We start from the raw sequence: 15,471 nt of genomic DNA, 5'->3' as shown, positions 1-15,471 counted from the left end.
TTTTCCGGGGAAGGATTAAAATCAAAATTTACTACAAACACAGGGACCAATTCGACCATTAACCCTTAATTGTATTGCTTTTATTTGATGCCGGCTACATCTACCTCCATCTGATGCGTACAAGAAATGAAATGAAGAAACAAACATTATGTGGTGAATCATCTATCACCCAACCATTCACTTAACAGAGAATTTTCATCACAAAATAGAAAGTGTTTATAAATCGATTCATCTTATTTTTACTTTCATTTCAATTTTGTTTACTTTCTCTATGTTTTATGAATGTATCTCCCTTATTTTCTTTTGCATTATGATATGATTTTATATCTCTCATTTTAATTTTTTGTATTCTTATTACTCTCTATCGGACATAAATTAAATGAGTTTCAATATATAGTTTCCCCTTAATAAACACAGCAGTATCATATAAAAAATTCAGAAAAAAAGGAAAGAAATCAAAGAAAAAGGAAGAAAACAAACCAAAACTAATTAATCCCAAAGACAACACCAGATACAGAGAACAACGAATCAAGACCTAATAGAATAGATGCAGCGTCCAATCTCAAAGGAAACAAAGGCATCAATAGCCGCATACTGAACCTGCTCCACACTCAGGTAACGATCATCCCACTTGCTCGTCGATATCTTCTTCGGCTTCTCAACATTCATACCAAGCACACGCTGCGTCAACGCCTTCAACCCAGCCTTCATCATCTCCGGATCACCGTACACCTCAGCGGCGAGCGTGCGGAGGTCGACGGCATTGGCCACCGTGAAGGACCGGTCCTTGAGAAGCTTATCGACGTCACCCTGGATCCCAACGCCTACAAACGTGTGTTGGGGGTTGGAGAGGAAGGAAGACAGAGAGTCAGGGATGGAGGGTGCGTGGATGATTTGGAAGACGAGGCAGCGGTGGTCGACGCAGAGTTGGAGGAGGGCGACGGGGTTGTTCTTGAAGGCTTGGGTGTTGGGGCGCCACTCGATGTCGAGACCGACGATGAAGGGGAGTTTGTTGTTGCGGTGGCGGGTGGTTTCGGAGAGCCAGGAGTCGACGTGGGAGGGATCTGAGGTGAAGAGGGTTTGGATGGTGTGGGTGTTGAAGGTGACGGCGTGCTCCATGTAGCCATTGGGGTTGTAGTTTTGCTGCATGTTGATGATGGGTTTTGATTGATGATCAGCTAGTGTAGTTTGTTGTTGTGATTTTAATTTCTCAAACTTGACATTTTATAATCTATTTGAGCACTCCTCTTTTGATAATGGAAAGGCCAGGGAGATGGAAAATGGAAATTAAAAGGAAAAAAAAACCAATTCGAGTAATATTAAAAATTGTAGTGGTTTGAGTTAAACATGGGGAAAGAAGAGGTATTTGATTTATTTTGGAGCGTGCGGGAAAAAGAAAGAACAAGCACGCGCGGTTATAGAAATTTGTGGATCTCTCCTTGATCCCTACTTAAAGAAAAAATCCGCATGCTCGTTCATAATAATTATATAATTTAATTCATTTCTCAAGGATTATAGACTTGCAAGGATTTTAGTTTGAAAGCTTAGGCTGCGTCGGAGGGAGGGTCCCAAAATAGTAGATAAAGGGCGGATCACTTCTCAAATCGACAAACTAACACGAATTGAAGAGACGAGCATGATCAATATGACTATGCATTAACTACTTGCAAGGAGGAATTGAAGAAAGACACTCTAGGTATAGGATACCTTCATCAACTGTTAGAAAATTTGGGTATGATAATCCTGGATAACTTCGAAGAATCGTGTTCGTACACTTTCCGAACAAAGTATTTCGACCCTATTTTTGCCTGGGTTCACGAAATCCTTGTTGGGATAATTCTTGAAGAACAATCTGCTTCTGGCAATAGAGAACAGATCAGGAATATAGAGAGAAAAAATGGTTTCTGTTTTCTGTGTAAACATCTGAGGCCAAATGACTCCTTATATAGGAGTTTGTTCCAGAAACCGAAAAACGGTTAACAAAACAAAACTACTTTTCGAAAATTTTCGAACGGGGAACCTCGCCCGCTGATGGAACCCCACAATCTAATCGCGGTCAATTATGCGTTGGCTCAACAAGCGTGCACTCCGCACTACCCTAACTCGTTTCCGAGCTTAACGCGTAATCGCATCGGCCTACAATAAATCACATTACTACTAAAATCCATTGATGATACTAAAATCACCAACAAATCCCCTCCATTTTACTGTAATCCTTGATCTACTCAGTATATATAATAATATATACAAGTGTATAACACACAGATATAACAATCAAACAAATGCATAAATGAAAATGTGTTGGGATTGAATTTTCATCTTAGTACAAATACACATTCCAAATACTCGAGAATCGGGGTGTCATAACGATTGAACCCGTCAACCCATTTGAATATCTGAAGATATCATACACATATGTTTCTACAACACTCTACTATTCATACTTGACACTTTACAAGCCATGTGTCCTTATCCATTAATAAGCATATAGGAAGCCAAGTCCAAGCTTCTTGAAGCGGCAAAACTTCATGCTCACATAGGTGATCCTTTTAATCTTGCACCTGCATTTGCAATTTTTCAAAGAACCATTAAGAAGATATACTTCAACCTAGCCATCACTTGCAGGTCTGAGCACATACCTTGGGAAGATAAACACAATTGCTCCAATCTCTAACTATGATCTTTCCACATTGAATTCTGCTTCTAACGTTGTATTAGAAGGGAATTGGGTATACCATAGCTAGTAGATTTAGATGGACTTTAATCACATCCCAATTACCGACTTTTTCACTAAGTCTCTAGCTAACCCCTTCGTCAAGTGATCAGCTAAGTTTTGTTGCGACCGAACAAACTCAATGGATATCACCCCATTCATGATTAAATCCCTAATCATACTATGTCTAACACCCAAGTGTCTAGACTTTCCATTGTATATTTGACTATAAGCTTTAGCCAATGTGGCAGCACTATCACAACGGATAGTAATTGGTGATATCGGTTTAGGCCATATTGGAATCTCATATACCAAGTTTCTTAGCCATTCCGCTTCTTTACCAGCACCAGCTAATGCTACAAATTCAGATTCCATTGTAGAACTAGTTATACATGTTTGCTTCTTGGAAGCCCATGAGATGGTACCTCCCCCAAGCAAAAACACCCAACCACTTGTAGAAGATGAATCTTCAACATTATTTATCCAACTAGCATCCGAATAACCCTCTAACACCGAAGGAAATCCCACATATGACAATCCATAATTCATAGTACCCTTCAAGTACTTGAATACCCTAGTTATCGCATGCCAATGATGTCTACTAGGATTACTAGTAAATATGCTCAACTTTCCAACCGCATAAGAAATATCTGGTCTAGTGCTAATCATAGCATACATCAAAGAGCCTATAGCTCTTGAATATTCGAGCTGTTCCACAGGTTTACCTGTATTTGGCATAAGCTTTTCTCCCGGATCCATGGGAGTACTAACCGGAGAACAACATTCATGATTAAACTTCTTGAGTATTTTCTCAATGTAATGAGATTGCGTAATTACAATCCCCTTATTCTCCCGTTTAATCTTAATACCAAGAATAACGTCCGTTTCTCCCATATCCTTCATGGAGAACTTTGATGACAAAAAATTCTTCGTTTTATCAACTTGATTTTGGTCGGTGCCAAAGATCAACATGTCATCAACATATAGACAAATGATAACTCCTTTACCAGATGTATCAAATTTGTTATATACACATTTGTCAGCTTGGTTTAGAATGAAACCACTAGACAAAACAACCTCATCAAACTTTTGATGCCATTGCTTCGGAGCTTGTTTCAGCCCATACAACGACTTAACTAGCTTACACACCTTATGCTCATTACCAAGCATTACAAATCCTTCAGGTTGCTTCATATACACTTCTTCTTCCAAATCATCATTCAGGAATGCAGTTTTGACATCCATTTGATGAATCACTAGATTGTGAATAGCCGCTAAAGCAATCAACAATCTAATAGTGGTGATACGAGCAACTGGAGCATAGGTATCAAAGTAATCAATCCCTTCCTTTTGTCTAAAGCCTTGGATAACCAATCTAGCTTTAAACTTATCAATGGTACCATCGACTTTCATCTTCCTTTTGAAGATCCATTTGCAACCCAATGGTTTGCAACCTGGTGGTAAAACAGATAATACCCAAGTATTATTTTCCATGATAGAACCAATCTCTTTATCAATTGCTTCTTTCCAAAAAGCAGAATCTCGAGATTTCACAGCTTCATCATACGTTCTTGGATCCTCCTCTATACTATAGCAATAATAGTATTGATTATCAATCTGATCCTTTGATCCTTCAACTAGATATAATTGAAAATCAGACCCATAAGATTTAGGTTTTCTAGCTCTTTTGCTTTTACGAGGTTCGAATGTCTCACTTAGTACATCATTTGAATGATCATCCTTTAGATATTCATTCGAATTTGGTATAGAGTACTTTGCTCTAGGCGTAGAAGAGAAACAATTCTCATAAAATATGACATCTCTCGATTCTATAATAGTGTTAATAGAAATCGAGTCATTAGGTTCTATAACATAAAACCTATAAGCCTTGGAATGCTCAGCATATCCAACAAAGATGCAAGCTACACCCTTTTCACCCAAAGTTTTCCTTTTAGGGTCCGGGAGTCTAACCACGGCCCTGCAACCCCAAACACGTAGAAATGTTAAATTGGGTCGTTTCTTATACCAAAGTTCATATGGGGTAGTCTTGTTCCTTTTATTAGGAACCCTATTTAACAAATAGCAAGCCGTTAACATGGCTTCTCCCCAAAACCCTTCACTCAAACCAGAGTAAGATAACAAGGCATTCACCATTTCTTTAAGAACTCTATTTTTCCTTTCAGCCACACCATTTTGTTGAGGTGTATAAGGTGTCGTAGTCTCATGAATGATTCCTACTGATTGAAAAAATACAGGATCATAATATTCACCACCTCTATCCGTACGTAATGTTTTAATCAACACATTCTGTTGCAGTTCAACTTCAGTTTTATAAATTCTGAATTTAGCTAAGGCTTCGTCCTTAGCATGCAACAAATAAACATAGCAGAATCTGGATGCATCATCTATGAAAGTGACAAGATACTTTTTATGCCCTAATGATGAAGTAGCATGCAAATCACATAAATCACTATGTATCAATTCAAGTATGACAGATTTCCTTGTTATACTTTTAAAAGGTTGCCTAGTGATCTTTGTTAACATGCAAGTTTTACACTTTTCTACATTTCCATCAAAAACAGGAATTAAATCATCTTTAGACATTTCAAGCATTCTTTTATAATGTACATGTCCTAGACGAGCATGCCATAAAGATGATTTAATAACATTCGAATTGGACATAAATACAGAAACAGAATCATTAGGAACTTCATTCAAATTCATCATGAACATACCATTATTATAATATCCAAATCCTACAAACACACCAGATTTCGATAAAACATATTTATCGGATTCATACACTTGCTTGTATCCAAGCTTATTCAATACAAGACCAGAAATTAAGTTCTTACGTAGTTTAGGAACATATAAAACATTAAACAAAGTAATAGTCTTTCCAGAACTGAATTCTAACACCACGCTTCCTTTGCCTTCAACAGGATCAAAGTGATGATCTCCCATGTAGAGGACAGATCCATCTTCCACTGGAACAAAAGTCTTGAACCAGAAACGATCCTTGCAAACATGTGTTGTGGCGCCAGAATCAATCCACCACGCGATAGCATCATCCTGCACATAAAATGCTTCAGAAATTAGTGAAACCGAATGTTTAATAAAACTATTCAAATCACAAATTGATTTCTGACCTTGGTTTTGGGATTGGTCCTTAGACCCTTTTCCCGAACCACTTGCATTCGCGTTGTCGTGCTTTTTGCCTGAACGGCAATCCCTCTTGAAGTGGCCTGTTTTTTCACACTTCCAACATTCTAGTTTCGGTTTCTTGTTAGAACCGAAACTGCCTTTGTTGTTCTTGAAAGCACGCTTCTTTGCTTTGTTTCTATTGTTATCGTTCTTACCACCCTCTTCGATCATATTAACCGAGGGTCCAGCAACTTCTTTTCCTTTTCCCTTGTCACCCTCCTGCACCCTTAGAGATTCTTCTATGCGCAAGTGGCTTCCAAGTTGAATCAAAGACAAGTCGTCTTTTCCATGTTTCAAATTGTGTTTGAAATCCTTCCACGAAGGAGGCAACTTGTCTATGTTACTTGAGACATATATTGTTTCATCCATCTTCAATCCGTGTTGTGTGAACTGTCCAAGGATTCAGCGGAGTTCATTTAATTGTTCCATGACAGACCTTGATTCAACCATCTTGTAACTGTTGAAATCAGTTACAAGAAACTTTTTACTAGATGAGTCCTCTGCCATGTACTTTTGAATTCGAGACAATCCCACAATTCCTTTGCAGATTCCACGTTTTGATAAACATCAAATAAGGGATCAGACATACTGTTAAGAATGTGCCCTCTGCATATGTAGTCGTCGTTCTCCCACTTTGATCTGCGCCTTATATTTTCAACCGTGTCATCCTCCAGAAGTTCTGGAATTGGTGTAGACAGGACATACACCACCTTCAACGCTGTCAACATGAAATGCATCTTCTTCTGCCAATGCCTGAAGTCTTGTCCTTGAAACTTGTCCAATTTTCCGAAATTAGTAGTCATCTCCTTGACAGTGCTTCCTCCAGCCATGATTATCAGAATTACTTTGTTCGTTTGTTAGAAAATTTGGGTATGATAATCCTGGATAACTTCAAAGAATCGTGTTCGTACACTTTCCGAACAAAGTATTTCGACCCTATTTTTGCCTGGGTTCACGAAATCCTTGTTGGGATAATTCTTGAAGAACAATCTACTTCTGGCAATAGAGAACAGATCAGGAATTTAGAGAGAAAAAATGGTTTCTGTTTTCTGTGTAAACATCTGAGGCCAAATGACTTCTTATATAGGAGTTTGTTCTCCGCCCCTTGGAACCCCGCAATCTAATCGCAGTCAATTATGCGTTGGCTCAACAAGCGTGCACTCCGCACTACCCTAACTCGTTTCCGAGCTTAACGCGTAATCGCATCGGCCTACAATAAATCTCATTACTACTAAAATCCATTGATGATACTAAAATCACCAACATCAACATCAGTAAGCAAATCGGTCATCTGGCGGAATGTCATTCAACAATTGGAAGGTCTTGAATCAAGAGACGAGAAGGATCAAAGGAGAAAAGAGCATCTCATCAACATCAACAAAGCTTGAAATGTCAATTTTTGACACACGAAGCTGGGAGCTTATGTTCCGACTGGCTTTTCAACCACGGCTTGAGGACATCTTAGCCGACCAATAGGCCTGCACCGAAGTATTTGCCATAAGATCGAGCTGATTGACTCGACATCCCACCCAGGAGTGTCCTCTTGATCACAAAAGGCCGAGACCAACAGGTCAAGGTACAACGTCAAACACGCTTATTTGAGTGTTAGAGTTTCTTCTACAAGTAGCCCTCGTCGTAGAAACTGAGCGCTACCGTGTCTTCTACGATGACTAACACACCTTTACATTGTGAATGATTCACACTGGACTCTCAGGTCCGAACAAATTCGGTTTCGCTTGGATTTACTGAAAAATTATATTTTATAAGTTCAAATTCTATTTATCTCAACCTGAACCAACCCAGCCGTTAACACATCAACAAAGAACATAATTTTTACCTAATTGAATCCGGATGGTAAAAGGTTTGAGCGTGTAAACATTTTGGGAATAAAGGCAAGCGAGTGACTTTATATTAATGCCAGAGAAACCAAGAGTCATTCAAAAAAGCAGGGCACCGTTTTATTTTCGGAGATTGAAATTTTTGGGAACTAAAGAAGGGTGGGACTCTTCCAATTCACCCTCTCATTGATTACATTTTTCATTATTCAAGGATAGTATTATAGTACTCCCTCCGTTCCTGATCTTTTGTTGTTTAAGGTTATGCACATTGTTTAAGAGTGCAATCATTGATATATTTGTTGACATAAACACCCCTATATGTTCTCTTATAGTGAAGAGAGAGAATAATAGTTATTGGTTAAGAAATTTGTTATGATTTTGATTGGTGAAAATAAGAGGTGGTAGGTGAGAGGTATAGTATTAAATGAGGGTATATATGAAATAAATTGAGAAAAAATGCATTGGATTTCTAAAACAACAAAAGTTTTGGAATTTAGGCCAAAAGTTAAAACAACAAAAGATTAGGAACGGAGGGAGTAGTAATTAATAAATCACACTGCTAAATAAATTTTATACCAATCAGCTTACCTCTTTTTTGGTGCTTATATGGCTTATCATAGGTTCTATATATTCCGTCCAATTCACCCTCTTAAATTGTTTCATATTCTATAGCTATCAGCATATGTTAGGTTAAGCGCCTATACAGATTGTTTCACCATTGCTGCATCGGAAACTATGGAACAAGTCAGCCTGAAATTATTGGTAAATGAAAAGAAAAATAGAGTTTTGTTCGTGGAAGCAGGGAAGGACTTTGTGGATGTCCTTCTAAGCTTCTTAACCTTGCCGTTGGGCACGATTGCTAGGCTTGTTCGTAATGATGAATCAAATGTGAAGAATGTTACGGTTGGGAGCCTAAGCTCATTATATGAAAGTGTGGCCAAACTCGACGAAAAGCAATTTTGGACTGCAACCTGTAAAGAAATGCTGCTTCGGCCAAGGAACTCAATGGAACGCTATTGCAAAAATCTAAAGCTCAACATTAATGATGATACAGAGAAGACAAAGTACTTCATATGTGAGAACCGTGACTGCAACGGGCCGGATGGTTGTTGCTTGTTGAGCACGTTTAAGAATCAAAGATGCAAGTGCGGGAAACTAATGAAACAGGAGGTTTTTCCTCAAGATGAAAAGAATGCAGATGCAGATCATAAAAAGGTGGTTGATGATAAGGGGTTCGTTTTGGATACAGTTTTTATTATTTCTGATGACCTAAATGTGATGCCGGATAGTCTTCTTGTTTCAAATAGCTTGCCCACGGATCTTGGATGTGAAGACTTCAATGAAATGAAACTGGTAACCGTCCATGTGACTGAGAAAGAGGTATTTCTCTGAATTTGATACATTCACACTGCATTATTTTTCGACTTCATTTCCATTCATTTTATTTCTATCTTTCTCCTTAATCTTTTTCGATCTTTATCATATTTTATACTTTCTCTGTTACTCTTTTTTTCTCTCTTTCCTATCTCTCTTTCTACCTCTTTTCCATTTCAACGAAGTGTGAAAAAAACATCAATCTTTATCTATATCTATATATCCACAATAATAATTTTGCACTTGTTGCACTTTTATTTCATCATTTTCGGTTATTTTTTCTTTTATTAACTGTATTTTCTCTTTTCCTATCACATGTTTACATCTCAATTTTTTTCTGGTTTGATGTAAACAAGTTATTTTCTATACTCACAACGTCCAACCTTGGTGTAAAATTATGGCTTTCTTTCCTGGTAAAGCCCATCATATTTTTTTATAAAAAATTCTTTGAAAGAAAAAGTTATCTGGAAAAGTGAAAATTTTCTACTAAATTGCTTTCAAAGAGATATATATATATATTAGCATGGAAAAAGTTTTCGATAGATAATAAAAATAGAAGAATTATGTGTCCGGTTAGATATTCAACCTGATACCCTTTTTCATTTTTAAATTGATGTTTTTTATTTCTGGAAAATGAAAATAATAATTTATCATATCTACAGGTAGCAAAATGATTATTTGCCCAATTTTTTTAATGCAGTGTTCAATTGTTTATTTTTCCAGGTTTTGGACTTGCTTAAGTGCTCCTTATTCTCCCCGACTCCTTTCACAGACATATTCTTGACAGGGTGCAAAGAGAAGCCAAACACGAGAGAAGCAAAAAGAGAAGACGTACTCGTGTTGAAAAAACAGGAAGAGTTCATGAAGAGCGACTATGACTTTATACTTTTCGATTTTGATTTGAAACTGGGTCGAGAAAATCCAATTCAAATAAAGGTAATGCTAAGAAAATCTGATAACACAATATTGTTTGCATTATGTGAGAACGATTTTGTGGACTTCCTTCTTAGTTTTTTGACCTTCCCCTTGGGAGGAGTGGTGTACATGTTAGATGGTAAATGCTGCTTGGGAAGCATAGACAATCTATACATGAGCGTTCTTGATTTATATAGATATTTAAGATCCTTTGACCTACGGGATCAGCTCCTGAAATCTCAACTTGCCTACCAATTTAAACTCCGCAACCAGATATTGCCTATTGATGAAGCTCCAGCTCTTGATTACACTTTTGTCAGTAAATATGACCACAATGGGAAATTATTAAGCGGCTATCTAACTGCTTCAAATGATGTTTCGATTAATCAAAAGTCATGTGTTGCTTTGAGATATTTAGCGCCACAGTCATCAATTGGTGGCGCATATAGTGACAGATACGGCGGAAGAGGGCTTGTCAAAAAGCTATCACGGTACATGGTTACAGATGAATTGGCCGTTACACCATGCTCATCGACCTCCATCATTTCCTTTCTTTCCAAACTGAGGATTCCTTCTTCTGACTTGGAGGAAAGAGTTATCAGCATAGGCAAAGAAGAGGTAAAACGAAAACAATTATTTGTTTATTAATCAATAAAATGATTTTCTAATTCTTTATTTTGTATATATCGTGGTGGTGCAGGGTCTCAGCCTTCTTAGAGCTTCTTTGGTCTCATCATCAGCACTGACAAATGGTCTCGGTCCATTTCTTGGCCCGATGATTGTGAAGAAGGAGAAGTGGTCGCACTAGCTAGCTAGCTTTGTTACAATTCTAAGTTGATACAATTTGAACAATTCTGGAACATTGGGGTTTATAGATTTCTTTGATGTTTTAATTTTATTAAACTTTTGTCTATGAATTTTGCTTATGTAATGCTAACTAAGTTTTATGGATTATTTAATTTGGCTATTGTCCGTGCCTGTTATATATTTTAGTCACCTTTTGTTTGATACACGATATGCACATCTCTTCTACTCTGGTCCTCAATTTTGGATTGGAAAATATTACTTACACACATCTTTTTACATACCTATAAAAAAAGTTGGTGTTTTTCTTCTTTAAGCTTCTATGTAAAAAAAAAAATTAAATACAATTTGATATCGATTGTATTACATTTTAAGTATGACTTTTTTTTGTGTAAGACCATCCACAATGGATGGTTGAATGTGTTGTTTAATGTTGTTGAATTTTGTTGAAGAGGTTTAATGGTTGTTGAAATTGGTTGAAAGGGGAGAGAGAGTGTGAAATTGTTGAAAATTTTCAACAAGTTTAAAGAGCCTGCGGTGTGCCACGTGGCGCGAGGCCAGTGGCCACCGCAGGCGCGTGTGCTACACGCACTGTCTGCAGGAGAGATAAAAAAAAATTTTCAACCCCTGCCACGTGGCTTCCTCTGGTTGGTTGGTCCGGATTTCGTTTTTCCTTATCTTTTGAACTCAATTATTTCATCAAAAAAAATATTTTCTGAAAAAAAAAATTATACCAAAATTCATGATTTTTTCTCTCTCTATAAATAGAGATTTGGTTCGTTTGATTTGGACACATAAAAAAAAAACCAAATTTTTTCACTCTCTTATTATCTCTCTCACCATCTTATTTATCTATCTATTAGCATTTGTATTGAAATGGATCCTAACAATCACCATTTCAACACCCAGAATTCTTCAAACAACCCATTTTACAACCAAAATCACAACAACTATGAAGATCCAAATCAAATTTCTTACCAACGTCCTCAAAATCCAAACTATTATCAAGTCCCACATCAAATCTCCAACCAACGTCCTCGAAATCCAAACTATTATCCAGATCCAAATCAATATTCGTACCAACCTCCTCAAAACATACAAAATTTTAACCAGTCATCAATTGTTCCAAACTCTCATCCATCTTATGGATCTATGAGATATTCATCTCAAACACCCCAGTCTAGTGGTTATATGCCAGTGGTTCCTGAAAATTTTCCGAGTGTTGATGTATCGGAATTTCCGGAATTTTCAACACAAGTCAATCTTGGTGGCGGGTCAGCTGATAATGAAGTCAATGAAATCACTCCTAAGAGCAAAAAAGCCCATTCACCCGCATGGAACACTGCACAAAATCTAGTGCTAATTAGTGGGTGGATTAATTGTGGAACAAACAGTGTTGTCGGAAGAAACCAGAAAGGAGAAACATTTTGGAGAGATATTGCTGAGTATTGTAATGAGCATTGCTCATTCGATCCTCCGCGCGATTGGGTTGCCTGCCGAAACCGTTGGAATTATATGAACACAAGACTGGGTAAATGGACTGGCGCTTATGATAGCGCTAAGCGTGAGCACCGAAGCGGTTGGTCGGAGGATGATGTTATCGCAAGAGCGCAGGAATTATACGCAAGTGGGAAGATTGATCAATTTACTTTGATGGAAGAATGGCGCGTTCTCCGTGATCAACCACGTTTTTGTAGTCAGGTAGGAGGAAATAGTGGCTCGAGAAGTAGTGGATCTAAGAGATCACACGACAGTGATGCAAGTAGCTCAAACTCTATAGGATCAATTCCTCGTCCAATGGGTAGGGAGGCAGCTAAAAAAAAGAGTAAAAAGAAAATTAGAGAAGATGTCGACGAGGTGGTGGACAAAGAGTGGGATTCTTATATCCAATTCAAGGAGAAAGAGCTTGAACGATTGGACAAGATAGCATCGGTGCAAGCAGAGACTAACGAATTGATTAAAGAGAAGATTAATGCGATGAAAGAGAAGACTAATGCTAAGAAAGTTAGTATGTATCTAAAGCTAACTTCGGAAGAGCATCTCAGTGATCGTAAGAAAGAGTTGTTAGAGCAGTTGTCCAAAGAGCTATTTGGAAATTAATTTCAAGCGAGTCTTTGTCTGTATTCGGTCAAACTTGTCAGTGGTGTGAAGTCTGTAGTGTTTGCTTTAATGTTTGCTTTAATGTTCGCTTTAATAATTTTCAAGTGGTGACAGCTATGTAATGTTTGCTTTAATGTTCGCTTTAATAATTTTCAAGTGGTGACAGCTATGTAATGTTTGCTTTAATGTATGGGTAACTGTGTTTGAATATGTACCACTCAATTCGAATCTTGTCCTTTTCCGATAATTAACTCTGGTTGATAACTTATTTCAAATCCACCAGTGGTGTCAAGTCTGTAGTGTTTGCTTTAATAATTTGCCCGTGGTGTCAAGTCAGTAGTGTTTGGCTTTAATAATTCTCGGGTAACTGTGTTTGAATATGTACCACTTAATTCGAATCTTGTCCTTTTCCGATAATTAACTCTGGTTGATAACTTATTTCAGATCCACCAGTGGTGTCAAGTCTGTAGTGTTTGCTTTAATAATTTGTCCGTGGTGTCAAGTCAGTAGTGTTTGGCTTTAATAATTCTCGGGTAACTGTGTTTGAATATGTACCACTCAATTCGAATCTTGTCCTTTTCCGATAATTAACTCTGGTTGATAACTTATTTCAGATCCACCAGTGGTGTCAAGTCTGTAGTGTTTGCTTTAATAATTTGCCCGTGGTGTCAAGTCAGTAGTGTTTGACTTTAATAATTCTCGGGTAACTGTGTTTGAATATGTACCACTCAATTCGAATCTTGTCCTTTTCCGATAATTAACTCTGGTTGATAACTTATTTCAGATCCGGCACTCAACCACCATTCAATGTACCTACTTATATGGACTCATAGATCCATTGATGTACCAATATCCCAAATCTCTTCCAATCTACTTCAAATTTCACAAAAAATGGATCCATCTGATTGTCCTTTTGATCTTGCAGCATACATTCAAAATAGTCAAATTGAAGAAGCTTATGTACTCAACCGATTTAGAGAGCGTCGAAGAAAAATTCGAGAAGATACTACACCTCGTAGTAGAAAATATCTCGGTAGAGATCATACAGTGGCAAACCAGAGGCTAATTGGCGACTACTTTGCCAATGAGCCTACATATGACGATGCAATGTTTCGTCGTCGGTACCGGATGCAAAAACATCTTTTCCTTCGAATCGTTGATGACCTTTCAAGTAGTGATGACTACTTCACCCAACGCGTTGATGCAGCCAATAAAAAAGGTATATCACCCTTAGCAAAATGTACCACAGTAATGCGAATGTTAGCATATGGTGTGACAGCAGATGCGGTCGATGAGTACATCAAAATTGGAGGTACTACAGCATTGGAGTGTTTACGTAGATTCTGTAAAGGAATCATACGATTGTATGAGCAACAGTACCTGAGAGCACCAACCCAAGAAGACCTGCAAAGAATACTACATGCTAATGACATGCGGGGGTTCCCAGGCATGATCGGGAGTATTGACTGCATGCACTGGGAGTGGAAAAATTTTCCTAAAGCATGGGAAGGTCAATTTATTAGAGGGGATAAGGGAACCACAACAGTTATTTTTGAAGCAGTTGCAACTTATTACCTATGGATCTGGCATGCCTTTTTTGGATGTCCTGGAACGTTGAACGACATAAACGTTCTAGATCGGTCACCGGTGTTTGATGACGTGGAACAGGGAAAGGCTCCAGCTGTGAATTTCTTTGTGAATGGTCGTCCCTATAATATGGCATACTATCTAGCCGATGGTATCTATCCTTCTTATCCAACTTTCGTCAAAACGATTAAACTTCCTCAAAATGAACCCGATAAGTTATTTGCAAAAGTTCAGGAGGGATGTCGGAAGGACATCGAACGTGCATTTGGAGTTCTTCAAGCTCGTTTTAAAATCATCCGTGAACCAGCTCGCTTGTGGGACATAGATGACTTGAGTATCATTATGAGGTCATGCATCATATTACATAATATGATTGTCGAGGATGAACGAGATTCATATGCTCAACGTTGGACCGATTTTGAGCAATCTGGGGAAGGTGGATCTAGTACACAGCAGCCATACTCGATCGAGGTTTTACCCGCTTTTGCAAATCATGTGCGTGCTAGATCCGAGTTGCGTGATTCAAATGTTCATCATGAACTGCAAGCAGATCTAGTGAAGCACATCTGGGCAAAGTTTGGAATGTCTCAGGATTGAAGATGATTTGTATCGTACTAATTACGTTATTTGTGTGTTGTGTGCTTAGTTTTTCCTTGTCTTGCATTTTAAGATATGGTGTGCTTAGTTTGTTGTCTTGCATTTTATTTTAAGAAAATAAAATAAATTCTTGTATGCTTAGTTTGTTGTCTTGCATTTTAAGTTAAGAAAAAAAAATTATAGTCTATATTTAAAAAATAAATAAATTGTTAAGTGTTTATTGTTTTAATTTAATTTAAATCGATAATTGTAATTTTATGTAATTATAAAAACAAAAATATAAAATTAAATAAAAATGTGAAATAAAAAAGTGGTGGGGTAGGGTGAGTGGTGAGTGGT

The 15,471-nt window shown here is 37.6% G+C and overlaps 2 protein-coding genes across 2 annotated transcripts; one reads left to right on the top strand and one right to left on the bottom strand.

The window, feature by feature from the left end:
- Window positions 1-470: 470 nt before the first annotated feature.
- LOC130732432 (3'-5' exonuclease-like) lies at window positions 471-1,333 on the bottom strand. Its single transcript, XM_057584482.1, has one exon. It carries the CDS (start codon window positions 1,147-1,149, stop codon window positions 529-531), a length of 621 nt encoding a protein of 206 aa, XP_057440465.1. The 5' UTR covers window positions 1,150-1,333; the 3' UTR covers window positions 471-528.
- Window positions 1,334-8,490: 7,157 nt separating this feature from the next.
- On the top strand, window positions 8,491-10,852 carry LOC130719160 (uncharacterized). Its single transcript, XM_057569804.1, has 3 exons — window positions 8,491-9,135; window positions 9,853-10,662; window positions 10,745-10,852. Exons 1-3 carry the CDS (start codon window positions 8,491-8,493, stop codon window positions 10,850-10,852), a joined length of 1,563 nt encoding a protein of 520 aa, XP_057425787.1.
- The last annotated feature ends 4,619 nt before the right edge of the window (window positions 10,853-15,471 follow it).

This window comes from Lotus japonicus, chromosome 1, assembly GCF_012489685.1.
Source record: "Lotus japonicus ecotype B-129 chromosome 1, LjGifu_v1.2".
NCBI lineage: Eukaryota > Viridiplantae > Streptophyta > Magnoliopsida > Fabales > Fabaceae > Lotus > Lotus japonicus.
The sequence above is the reverse complement of the archived record's forward strand: the minus strand, read 5'-3'. Positions and strand labels throughout refer to the sequence as shown.

Excerpts from the sequence above, each read along its gene's own strand:
- LOC130732432 (XM_057584482.1), bottom strand. The coding sequence starts at position 1,149 with ATGCAGCAAAACTACAACCCCAATGGCTACATGGAGCACGCCGTCACC.
- LOC130719160 (XM_057569804.1), top strand. The coding sequence starts at position 8,491 with ATGGAACAAGTCAGCCTGAAATTATTGGTAAATGAAAAGAAAAATAGA. Across the intron at positions 9,136-9,852 it reads TCCATGTGACTGAGAAAGAG|GTTTTGGACTTGCTTAAGTG; the intron begins GTATTTCTCTGA and ends TTATTTTTCCAG. Across the intron at positions 10,663-10,744 it reads TCAGCATAGGCAAAGAAGAG|GGTCTCAGCCTTCTTAGAGC; the intron begins GTAAAACGAAAA and ends GTGGTGGTGCAG.